Source organism: Nannospalax galili, unplaced genomic scaffold (genome assembly GCF_000622305.1).
Source record: "Nannospalax galili isolate Female #2095 unplaced genomic scaffold, S.galili_v1.0 scaffold646, whole genome shotgun sequence".
Lineage (NCBI taxonomy): Eukaryota > Metazoa > Chordata > Mammalia > Rodentia > Spalacidae > Nannospalax > Nannospalax galili.
In genome coordinates, this window is record NW_008355279.1 from 1,103,525 (window position 1) to 1,116,652 (window position 13,128).

Genomic DNA, 13,128 nt, shown 5'->3' on the forward strand with positions numbered 1-13,128 from the left:
GACTATTTGCTTGCCCCATCTTCTCCCAAGATAAATACTCACCGCTCCCCAATTGTACCGAGTGCACTCACTTAACTTCTCCAGCGGTGTCCTTCACTTTATCCCCTACTTTTCAGGTCCCTGTTCCAGGCGCCACTTGGCGGTGCCAGCCGGCCAAAACGGACAGTACCTGTATCTGAGGGTCAGGGAGCGGTCAGATCAAAGGCTTCCACTATTGCAGGTGTTGTGAGGCTCTCCATATAAACATATTCCTCCTAATAAGGCAGATTAGATACTGGTGTGCATAACACTCAGTAAACAAGCCTGACACAGCTGAATGATTAGCGGCTCCCGACACTCATACACATAAAAATAGTAAATAAAAAATTTTTTAAAAGAATAAATCACTAAGTTGGGTGTGATAACATGCTGTAATCTCAGCACTCATGGGGCATGGGGCCAAAAGAGGAGGATTTAAGAAGGCCAGTCTGTATTACATAATACAACCCTTTCTCCAAAAACTAAAGGGTGTGACTAGAGAGATGAGTCAGTGGTTAAGAGCACTTGCTGCCTCTCCAGAGAACCTGCACTCACGTGGTACAACCATGTGGAACTGGAGTTACAACCATATGTAACTCTGTATTTATGTTTCTGTTTTAAAAATCAGGGAATGGACATCTCCAGATGTGCTGTTACATTCTTCTAACACAGTCTTTACTTACCACAGTAGTAGGTATGGTTTTTCCTACAGTTTAGTTAATGTTTTGGTGTTTGGACCAATTCTTGCAAGCTGTGTGTGTCCATTTCAACCCTGAGAAAACAAACCAAGCATTTCATAAACATGTAGTAGAGAGAAATTGAATGTAGAAGTATAGAAAGGAATTTGTTAAATTTATTCTGTATATTAAGTGTTACATTTTGCTGTGAATACCATAGTTTAAGAAGACCAAAAAAGTAAAGGGAAAGAAAGAGAAAAAAAAACTGGAAAAATCTGTGAACACTGTCAGTTTATAAGAACATTTGGATAGAGAATATTTGGTCTAATTAGATAATTATGGGGCAAGTGATAAATATATTTATATACTGAAAACTTATGTAGAAAATGACAGATCTATTCCATATGAGAAAATAAAAGCATGAATTATGGTATCTAAGTTGGAAAGATTGTGTGTGTATGTCTGTGTGACTGTGTATATATGTATGTGTGTTTATGATATCAAAATGCAGTTAGCTACTAACAGAGCTGGTAATGACAGAAAGATTATCCTGAGATAGCAAGTCCCTGATACAGAGAACATGAAAGCAGAGATTGTATCAGAGCTTTTAAGTAAGATTTTTGCATTAAATAGAAAGTTTGACTAGAGTCAAACTTAGATGATGTCTAATATTTTTCTTTCAGTACTTAAAAGTGATTTTATGACAAATTGTGATTTGTAAAAGTATTACAAATGAAATTGTTCTGTATATATGATATTTTCAAGCATTTGAGGCCAGAGGAAAAAAGTTGGGTATGGAGAGAGAGGTTTTGAGCGTTTAAATGAAAGAAGAAATACCAAGTTAGTATCAGTATGAGATAAAACTTAAAGAGATTATCTGAACTTCAAAATCCATTTAAATTTTTCAGTAGCCCTGCCTTTTAACAGTTGTCTGTATTGTTTTTTAACCAAATCACTGCTGTTTTCTCTCTATCCCTGACTTGAATGCCCTCCTCACTTTTTTTTTTCATTTCAGAATATACTAATTATATATCTATGAATACCTTAGGATGTCAGGATGCTTCCTTTTTTAGAAATAACTGGATTCTCATTTGCTGCAAATGCATATCATATCTAAGGATGAGAATATAAGAAAGTACACGATGATACAGGGTAATCCAGGATATTGTGGAACTGAAAATTAAGAATTATGTTATCTTCTACTTCACATGAAAGATGTTATAAATTCTATTTACAAGCTTTTTTTATGATACCATAATGATAAAGCAAAATAAAGGTGCTTTTCTTTTTAAAAATGTGTTTTTGTAACTTTTTAAATTGTTTTACTGTTATAGTCAAATCAGATCATTTTATCTAATATACATCTTTTTCTAATGATCATACCAATGAAATTTCAAATTTCTAGGTCACTGTGCAGAAATACCCACAGAAGTTCAACTGAAGATGATTCATCTTCAGAAGAAGAAATGGAGTGGAGTGATAATAGTTTGCTTTTTGCCAATCTTTCTATACCTCAGTTAGATGGAACTGCAGATGAAAATAGTGGTAAGTAAACATATCTGTTGTGGGTATCTTTATTAGGTGACTAGAAACGTTTTATTTGAAAAATATGTAATCACTTCCTGTGTAACTGACTCTGAGGCTATAGTGCCCAAATTATATTTTGTCTTTACAATTTCTTTTGGAAAAAATATAAGAATATGAATCCTCATTTCTAAGAGGATATGACATAGTTTATGGTGGTACCATTTAGATAACATAGAAAACTAAGAAATCACCTCAGCTTATTTATGAAAAAGCATATTTGGGAAAAAAATTTAAATATGATGGTGTTTTTTCCTTATTCCTCAATGCTACTGTAACATTTTTCTGATCAAAAGAATATATGTTTTTCTGGGCATGGTGGTATATGCCTTTAATCCCAGCACTCGGGGAGGCAGAGGCAGGTAAATCTCTGTAAGATTGAAACCAGTCTGGAACTTAATGAGTTCCAGGCCAGCTGGAGCTACAGGAAGAACCTGTCTCAAAAAAAAAAAAAAAAAAAAAAAAACGATCTCTTGATTGTTTAGGTTGAGTTATCTTTAATGATTGGATAAACTTAAAATTCACATATCTATGTAGACATACAAATTTCAATTCCATAAAGGTTCTTTCTTAAGAAATTAGGATTGAAATAAATTCTTTTCTTTCTCTGATTCCAGACAATCCATTAAACAATGAAAATTCTAGAACCCACTCTTCTGTGATTGCAACAAGCAAGCTATCAGTAAAACCCTCTATCTTTCACAAAGATGCTGCTACATTAGAACCCCCATCTTCTGCTAAGATTACCTTTCAGTGTAAACACACAAGTGCCCTTTCTTCCCAAGTTTTAAACAAAGAAGATTTAATTGAAGACCTTTCACCAAACAATACAGAAAAAGGTCTAGATAATTCAGTCACTTCTTTTACAAAAAATGAAAACATGTACACTATGAAATACCCTGGATCTTTAAGTAGTACTGTACTTTCAGATAATTCTCATAAAGAGATTTGTAAGAAAGATATCAACCCAGTATCTTCCTGTGAAAGTAGTGTTTTTGATTATGAAGAAGATATTCCATCTGTTACAAGACAAGTACCAAGTAGAAAGTATACAAACATTAGAAAAATTGAAAAGGATGCCCCTTTCATACATGTGAACCGCCACACTAGTGAGAATACATTGGGGAAAAACTCTTTCAACTTTCCTGACTTAAGTCGATCAAAAAATAAATTATCCTCTGAAGGAAATGAAAAAGGAAATAGCACCTCTCTTAATAGTATATTCCCTTCTTCATTAACTGAAAGTTGTGATACGTCATGCTCAGGGGAGAATAGAACTGTGGTACAGTCTCTTGATAGCATTACTGATGAGAGTGGACTAAATAAACTTAAAATCAGATATGAAGAATTTCAAGAGCATAAAACAGAAAAGCCAAGTCTCCGCCAGCAAGCAGCACATTATATGTTTTTTCCTAGTGTCGTTCTTTCTAATTGTCTCACTAGACCACAGAAACTATCTCCTGTCACTTATAAACTACAACCTGGCAATAAACCATCTCGATTAAAATTGAATAAAAAGAAATTTGTGAGTCATCAGGAGACGTCTACCAAAAGTAGTGAGACTGGAACCACAAAAGATAGTTGTATGCAAAATAATCCTTACAACAGTAATTCTGAGAAGGATAATGTATTGAATAGTGATGTAATTAAAGCCACTCATGGGGCATTTGAAAATAAAACACCTACAGAAAGTTTTATAGACTGTCATTTTGGAGATGGATCTTTAGAAACTGAACAGTCCTTTGGACTGTATGGAAATAAATATACACTTAGAGCTAAACGCAAGGTAAATTATGAAACTGAAGATAGTGAGTCAAGTTTTGTAACACAGAACTCAAAAATTAGCCTACCTCATCCCATGGAAATTGGTGAGAATTTAGATGGAACTCTCCGATCTCGAAAACGAAGAAAAATGTCTAAAAAGCTGCCCCCTGTCATTATAAAGTATATTATTATTAATAGATTTAGAGGAAGAAAAAATATGCTTGTGAAGCTAGGGAAAATAGACTCTAAAGAAAAGCAAGTACTACTAACTGAAGAAAAAATGGAACTCTATAAGAAGCTTGCACCTTTGAAGGATTTTTGGCCAAAAGTTCCTGATTCCCCTGCAACCAAATATCCCATTTATCCACTAACACCAAAGAAAAGTCACAGAAGAAAATCAAAACATAAATCTGCTAAGAAAAAAACTGGTAAGCAACAAAGAACAAATAGTGAAAATATTAAAAGAACTTTATCTTTCAGGAAAAAACGATCACATGCTGTTCTTTCTCCTCCCTCACCATCTTACAATGCTGAAACCGAAGACTGTGACTTGAATTATAGTGATGTTATGTCTAAGTTAGGTTTTCTTTCAGAGAGAAGCACAAGTCCTATCAATTCTTCTCCACCTCGCTGCTGGTCTCCCACAGACCCAAGAGCTGAAGAAATTTTGGCTGCTGCAGAAAAAGAAACAATGCTTTTTAAGGGTCCTAATGCATATAATAATAAGACTGTTAATTCCCGAGCTGGAAAAACTAGTCGAGCAAGAGTGCAAGTTAAGAAATCAAAAGCAAAGCTTGCTAATTCCTCTGTAGTTACTAAAAAAAGGAACAAACGAAATCAGATGAATAAACTAGTAGATGATAGAAAAAAGAAACCAAGAGCAAAGCAGAAACAAAAAGCAAATGAGAAAGGTACTTCAAGAAAGCACATAACACTTAAGGATGAAAAAATAAAATCACAGTCTGAGACTGAAGTTAAGTTTGTGCTGAAACAACAGAATGTATCTGAGCTCCCAAGTAGTTCTGGCTCTCAAGCACTTTTTAAACAGAAAGAGATGTCACAAACAGGCTCTGCTGTGGATCATCCACTTTCTACTTCCCAACCCACTAATACACAACAGAAGCTATCTAGTTGCTTTTCTTTCTTAGACAGCAAGAAGTCTGTAGATTTGCAAACATTCACCAGTTCACGAGATGACTTGCATTCAATTGTTTGTAGTTCTATAGGACCCGGAATCTCAAAAATTAACATTCAAAGGTCTCATAATCAAAGTGCTATGTTTACTCGAAAGGAATCAGCCTTGATTCAAAAAAATATATTTGAGCTTTCCAACCATTTGTCTCAGGTAGCACAGAGTACACAGATATCTGCAGGTATAATGTCTGCAAAGACAGAAGAGAATACAAATGTACAAAAAAACTATATGCCATCTATTGGAAAGTTAAATGAATATCGCAGTTCTATAGAATCAAAGCCAGACCAGGTCTGTGCCCCTAATTTTTTGCGTTGCAAAGACAGCCAACAGCAGATCGTGTGCATGTCAGAACAATCAAAGCACAGTGAAACTTCAGGAAATGCAGCTTCTGAGGAAAACCAGGGACCTAATAATTGCTTTGTTTCTTCCTTGAGAAGCCCCATCAAACAAATAACATGGGAGCAGAAACAAAGGGCCTTTATTTTAGATATGTCAAATTTTAAACCTGAAAAGGTAAAACAGAGATCACTGTCAGAAGCAGTTTCACAGAACAAAGCACTTTCTCAGTGTAAAAATCAAAATGTGTCAGCACCTTCAGCATTTGGTGAAGGACAGTCTGGCCTAGCTGTTCTAAAAGAATTGTTACAAAAAAGACAACAGAAAGCACAAAGTGCAAATATTACACAGGACTCAATGTCTAATAACCAGCCAAATAAAAATATTTCTGTTTCTTTTGAGCATAACAAGACAAATAAGCGAACACGATCAGTAACGTCTCCAAGAAAACCTCGAACTCCCAGAAATATAAAACCTAAAGAAAAAACTCCTAAACATCTAAAAGTAGACCCTTTAAATTTACAAACATCTGGCCAATTGGATAATTCTCTGTCAGATGATAGTCCTATCCTTTTTTCAGATCCAGGTTTTGAAAGTTGTTATTCACTTGAAGATAGCTTGTCTCCTGAACATAACTATAATTTTGATATTAACACAATTGGTCAGAATGGATTTTGTAGCTTTTATTCTGGAAGTCAGTTTGTCCCAGCTGATCAGAATTTGCCTCAGAAGTTTCTTAGTGATGCTGCTCAGGATCTTTTCCCAGGACAAGCTATAGAAAAAAATGAGTTTTTAAGTCATGACAAACAGAATTGTAGTGAGGAGAAGCATCATGTCTCTGACTCAACCCCATGGATTAGATCTGGCACTTTAAATCCTGAACTTTTTGAGAAATCATCCTTGGATAACAATAAGAATCTTCATCACAGCCAGTGGAAAAACAGCTTTCATCCTCTAACAACTCGATCTAATTCAATAATGGAGTCTTTCTGTGTCCAGCAAGCAGAGAATTGTCTAAATGAAAAATCCAGATTGAATAGGAGCTCAGTGAGCAAAGAAGTATTTCTCAGCCTTCCACAGCAAAGCAATTCAGACTGGATTCAAGGTCACACCAGAAAAGAAATGGAACAGTCTCTTGACTCAGTTAATACCTCTTTTACTACCATACTTTCCTCCCCTGATGGGGAACTTGTAGATGCAGCTTCTGAAGATTTAGAATTATACGTTTCAAGAAACAATGATATGTTGACACCAACTCCTGATAGTTCACCAAGGTCTACCAGTTCTCCCTTACAGTCTAAAAATGGCAGTTTCACTCCTCGAACCGCTCATATTCTGAAACCACTTATGTCCCCACCAAGTAGGGAAGAAATTGTGGCAACTTTGTTGGATCATGATCTTTCAGAAACCATTTATCAGGAACCATTTTGCAGTAATCCTTCTGATGTACCAGAAAAGCCCAGGTAATCAGACTTGGTTTTTTACCTTTGAGTGGTTTTGAATAATTTTTATTTATATAGTATTTCATACCTGATTGCTAGTTTTCTATCTGTGATGCTGCATTTGTAAGGAAAATGAAGGAAATTATAAACTGATTAAGAACATTAACTAGGAAGTTATACCTAGAGAAATTTAAGTTGATGATTATTAATCTTTAATCTCGTAGTACCTAACACCATATCTCCAATAAGGAGAAGAGTGTCACAGTACTTCAAAGTATTCTAATAGACAGCAACTGTGGGAGTGTGGAAGGGGGCTTGCTGGGGACTGAACCCAGCAATGGAATGATAAGCACTCCATTCTGATACCTCACAGAGATAAATTTTTTAAGTGGAATTTTTAAAAATATTATGCTTTTAAGGTTTTATTTATTGTGTATGTGTAGGCATCTGCATACAGGTGCACATGCATGGAGATCAGAGAACAATTTGTGTGAGTCAGTTCTCTCCTTCCACCATGTGGGTCTCAGGAATTGCACTCAGGTTGTCAGGTTTGGTAGCAGGGGCCTTTACCTGCACAGCTATCTCACCAACCTAGCATTAAACTTTTGTACCTTTAAAATAGAATTTAATTTCTTTAAAGATTTTTTTGAAAATGAAATTGTTCATCTGCTTTCTGTCATGTAACAAATAATGGAGATAATCTAACTAGTAAAAAGAAAAGGTTTATTTAGACTCACAATTTTAGAGGTTCCAGGTCATGATCAGTTGGGCTTGTTACTTCAGGTCTATGCCAAGGCAGCATGTCATGGCAGAAGTGCATGGCAGAGCAAAACTGCTCACCTCATGGCTGTGATAAAAAAGCAGAAGAGACCAGTGCTCATGATTTAAAGACTGCCTACTAAGTCCCATCTCAAAATTTCTGGAAATTTCTAAAGTCCAAAACTAGGAACCTTACCTTTAATGCATGAACCTTTGGGAAACTCTTAAAACCCAAACTACAGCATTGATAGGTTTTTTAATTTTTAGTTTTATTAATTTTTTGAGAACTTCATACAATGTGTTTGATCATCCCCCTCCAACTTCCCAGATCCACCCCCACTTAACCTGTCCACCCAACTTTGTAATTTTGTGTTCTCCTCCCCCCAAATCTAGTCCAATTTGTCATGCCCAAGCACTCTTGAGTATGGAACCAAGCATGCATATGTTTTAAGTGATATTATGCTTTTAAATGAACATTAGCTTTTGGTGATTCCATTACAAACCACTTTTCCTTTGATTTCAACCGTCTTAGTTTTATGGATAGTACTGTTTTTTATAGCTGCTGGAAGGGTGAAAGAGCTTTGGTTCCCCTTCTCATTTCCTTCATTCAAGATTTTCAGGGAAGTAATAGACACACAGCAAATAGTAAAGAGGGAATCATAGTACTGGTTTACTTAGCAATGATTAAATAGTATTCTGTATCACTTTCATGACCAAAGTGACTCATAGCTAATAAAGCTAACATAGAGTACATGACTTAATCCAGGAGTTTGGGGCTAGAAAGATAGATCATTTGGTAAAGTGCTTGGAGACAGACTCGTGCTTAAAATTTTTAAAAAGTCTAGACATGGGGAGCTGGAGAAATGTCTCAGTGGTTAAGAGCACTGACTGCTCTTGCCGAGGTCTTGGGTTCGATTCCCAGCACCCACATGGCAAAAACAAACCATCCTTAACACCAGTTCCAGGGGAATCCGAAGCCCTCTTCGGACCTCCGCAGCATTGCACAACATGGGTGCACTCAACATACATGCAGGCAATACACTCAAACACATAAAATAAAAATAATAAATAAATTTTTTTTTAAGTCTAAACATGGTAACATACACTTGTAATCCTTGTTCCTAGTGCTAGAGATGGGGAGGCATGTGAATCCATGGGGCTCTCTGGCCAGCCAGCCTGGCCAACTTAGTGAATTCCAGGCCATTGAGTATATCTTAAAAAAATAAACGAAAGGCTAAGGATATATAAGCCGAGAACACCATGAGACACCTCTCTCGCCATTTTGCGCAGCTGTTGGGGAATCATAGGATGTGTGGACTTTCCAGTGCAGCTGTAAATGGGGGGGTGCCCACTTTTCTGTAAATAAACCCCCACCCTGTGCTCTGTTAGCAAGCCCAATAAACTTGTTAGGATTTTAAAAAAAAGAAAAAGAGTTAATGGAGACCTTCATTATTCCACCAAAGTTGACCCCATCTTGGCAAATCCTTTGGTCTTTGATTTCCTATTTCTATTTCTCCCCCCTTCAGACTTCATTGTATATATATTTTTAATATTTCATTATTTTTATTTTATATGTATGCATGTATTGCCTGCATGTAGGTAAGTGCACCTGTGTCATGAAGTGCCCACGGAGGATGCAGTGCCCACGGAGGACCGAAGAGACTGTCAGATCCCCTGGACTGGAGTTACGGATAGTTGTTAGCTGCCATGTGGGTGCTGGGATTCGAACCCAGGTCTTCTGCAGGAACAGTGTTTTTAACCACTGAGCTATCTCTCCAGCCCCTGTATATATTTTTTCATGTAACCTGCTTCAAGTTATTTCTAGAAAAAATGTGTTAAAAATTGCCTCTCTTTGGAATAATGAAAGTAATTTAAAAATATAAATAAGGGAGGAAAGAAAATTACACAGCACCTAAAGAACAATACCCAAGGCTTGCCCTTTGATGTCCACGTGCACAAAAACACAAAGAAACTAAACCAGTCTATTATCTTTAAATAATGGTTGTGTGTGCATGTGGAAACGGTATTTAAGCTGTTCATTTGTTCTCTGCCAACTTCAAAGTTTTTATGTTTGTGTCAAACTCTACCACTTAAAGGAAGGGGGAATTATGATAATTTGCCCCAACTGTCTAAGCGGAAATTTTGGTTTTTTGATTGAACCCAAGACCTCATACATCTACTCTTGAGATATACCACCAGCAAGTATATGATGGGTTTTTGTTTGTTTTTTTAATATTGAGAGAATTTAGGAAATGCAAAGCCTTGTTTGAATTGACTGGTTTGCTAAACTACCCCAGGTACTAGAGAACATGTAAAGAGGCTATAGAGAAATCCAGACTCTGAATAATAAATTATTCCATTGTTTTTATCTATATGTGGTGGCAGTGGAAAATTACTTAAGATTAATAGAGTGATTGGGGAGATAGCTCAGTTGGTAAAGTACCTGTTGTGTAAGCACAAGGACCTGAGTTTGGCTCACTGGTACACATTAAAACTAAAGACTTGTCTTTAACCCTTGTACTGAGGAAAGAGATAGGCAGATCCCTAGAGCTCATTGGCCATCCAGTCTAGCCATATCGATGAGTTCCAGGTTCAGAGGGAGTCCATGTATTGAAAAATAAGATGGTGAGTAATTGAGGAAGACCCACAGTGTAAGCCTCTGCCCTCCAACATATATGCACACACTCACACAAAAATATATATACACCACCCCTCCAACACACACAGGTTAATAGAAATAAGGATTTTGATGAGTTTGTGTCATCTTCAATGAAAAAATTTAATGGGGCACTAAAACAAAACAAAATACTTTCTTTTGTATTACGATGCCTTCCAACTTTGTTGGAGTTATATACCTGTGAAGAAAAGCATAATGAAGCTGAAAACACAGTGTTTTGTATAAAATTGGGGTGGATGGGGAAAAAAAGATGGGAGAATATTTGAGACACTTAACAGGAATGTTAAATCTGTTGATAGGAAATTATTTGAGTAATTGTCTTTTGAGACAAAGCCTTTGTTCTAAAATTTATTTAGGGAGATCGGTGGACGGCTCCTCATGGTAGAAACTCGACTTCCAAATGATCTGGTTGAATTTGAAGGAGACTTTTCCTTAGAAGGACTTCGCCTTTGGAAAACAGCATTCTCGGCAATGACTCAGAATCCTAAACCAGGGTCACCCCTTTGTAATGGCCAACCAGTTGTCAATAAAGGGTCAAGTAATAGCCATAAAATGGTTGAAGATAAAAAAATTGTAATTATGCCTTGCAAGTATGCCCCAAGTCGACAACTGGTTCAAGCATGGCTTCATGCCAAAGAAGAATATGAACGTTCTAAGAAACTTCCTAAAACTGAATTAACTGGAGTAATAAGATCTGCTGAGAATGTCAACTATTTAGTTAGCCCAGGTGACATGCCTGTCATGTCTTCACAAATCACTGCAAGCTCACATATACTTCCCACTACTGCACATACCAAGGAAGATACTAAGTCTCAAATTGCTTTGCAAACATCAACCACAGGGTGCAGTCAAATTGTAAGTTCTACTCAGACACTGCTACCTGTTGCCTCTGCAACTACTCCTGAGAAAGATGACGATGATGATAACTATTATGTTAGTTACAGCTCCCCTGATTCTCTAGGTATTCCACCTTGGCAGCAAACAACATCCCCGGATTTCAAAGTATTAAATGGCGATGATAGACACTCATCACCAGTAGAAGAGCTATGTTCGCTAGCTATTGAGAATTTCTTAAAGCCAATAAAAGATGGTATGCAAAAAAGTCCCTGCAGTAAGCCTCGGGAATCACAAGTGATCTCTCCAATTAATGCTAGAACAATAACTGGAAAGTGTGAGCCACTCTGCCTTCACAGCACACCAATTATACAGAGAAAAGTTCTAGAAAGACTTCCTGAAGCAACTGGCCTTAGCCCTTTATCATCAGGTAAGTGTGTAAGTAATGGAAAGTCACCATAGTGTTCTTCAAAGATAAGAGATGAAGACAACATTAGACTATATAAGAAAAATCAGAGCTTTATAAATGAAGTTGTAGCTTAGCTATTGAAAGATCATTAGCAATTCATCATGCCTTAGAAAATTGTCACCAAGGAATGTTTTCATCATATCAGTGGAATCTTCTTCATTATATCTTTCTACTCTCTGACTGAAATATAGGAACCCACTCAGAAATCTTACCTTTTTTTGAACTTGATTTTTAACATTGCTTTAAACACACCCAGATCTCTACCACCTTGCTTTAATTTTTGATTTCCCCCCACCCCCCAGTGGTGGGTCTCAAACCCTGGGCCTAGACAGACACTTCACTGTTGGTGTGTACCCCCAGCTGCTTTCCTACCTTTATGTTTAGGCTATGAGCCTGAGCCTTTAATGACTAAGCTATCCCTCCAGCCCTCCCACCTTTTAAAGTAGAAACAAAACTAAATGTTCCCTTGACATTAAATATACAGCCAAATTTCTTTTCTTTCTCCTTCAAGCCAGTTTCTTGAAAGAGTTCCCTAGTTTAACAGTTCCATGTATTCCATTATTCATTTCTGAACCTACTCTAAACTGAATACCCTCTTAGTTATCTAATCAGCAGTTGTGACCTTTAATCCCAGGACTCAGGGGCAGGCGAATCTCTGAGATTGAGGCCAGCCTGGCCTATAAGTGAATTCCAGGCTACCTAGGGCTAGGACCATAGGGAGACCCTGTCTTAAACAACAAAAAAAAATTGTGGAATTGTACTGGTTATGTTCAAGTAATCTTTATTTTACATCCTAAGGGACCCCCCCCCCAGCACAAAAGTAGTGATGCTGTAAATTCATAGATGCCAAAGAGAAACTGAAAAGTGCTTCGTTTGTGAGAAGGTGAAAATAGAAGAATATATTGAGAAAAAAATTTTTTAATTATTTCATAACCAAATGATTAGAAGAGTCATTTCATTACAACAGCATTGACATATTCAATAATTTCCAGAGCTAAGATGCTTCTCTTTCAAAATTGACTGTAAATTTGAAAGAGTCAAAATTGACTAGGTTTACAGTTGAGTTAATACAGTTATACAATATTGTACTCCGTATAAACCCTATAAGACATAAAATTAAATGAGGTTTTAAACTTTGAAAAAGATCTCCATTTCATTATTAAAATATAGTTTCACAATTTATAATTGTTCTTAAAATACTGAATGAATAAAAAGCAATCTGTTTCACTATTAAAAAATATAGTTTCATACAGAAAAAATCATTTTTAATACAACTGACACTAAGATTCATATGCATTTCTAATCTCTATATATCTGATTATTACTAGTCACAGTCGGTTACTTTCTGAACTCCTTGGTATCTGAGCCATGGA

At 36.4% G+C, this 13,128-nt stretch overlaps 1 protein-coding gene across 2 annotated transcripts in view; it reads left to right on the forward strand.

Annotated features, from left to right (window-relative positions):
* Nucleotides 1-13,128, forward strand: part of Rev3l (REV3 like, DNA directed polymerase zeta catalytic subunit) — a 171,754-nt gene that overhangs the window by 82,003 nt on the left and 76,623 nt on the right. For both annotated transcript variants that reach the window (XM_029555725.1, XM_008852401.2), the window contains 3 exons: nucleotides 2,101-2,240; nucleotides 2,897-7,037; nucleotides 10,809-11,716. In XM_029555725.1, coding sequence (XP_029411585.1) covers nucleotides 2,101-2,240; nucleotides 2,897-7,037; nucleotides 10,809-11,716 — 5,189 coding nt within the window. The remainder of the gene's footprint in view (nucleotides 1-2,100; nucleotides 2,241-2,896; nucleotides 7,038-10,808; nucleotides 11,717-13,128) is intronic.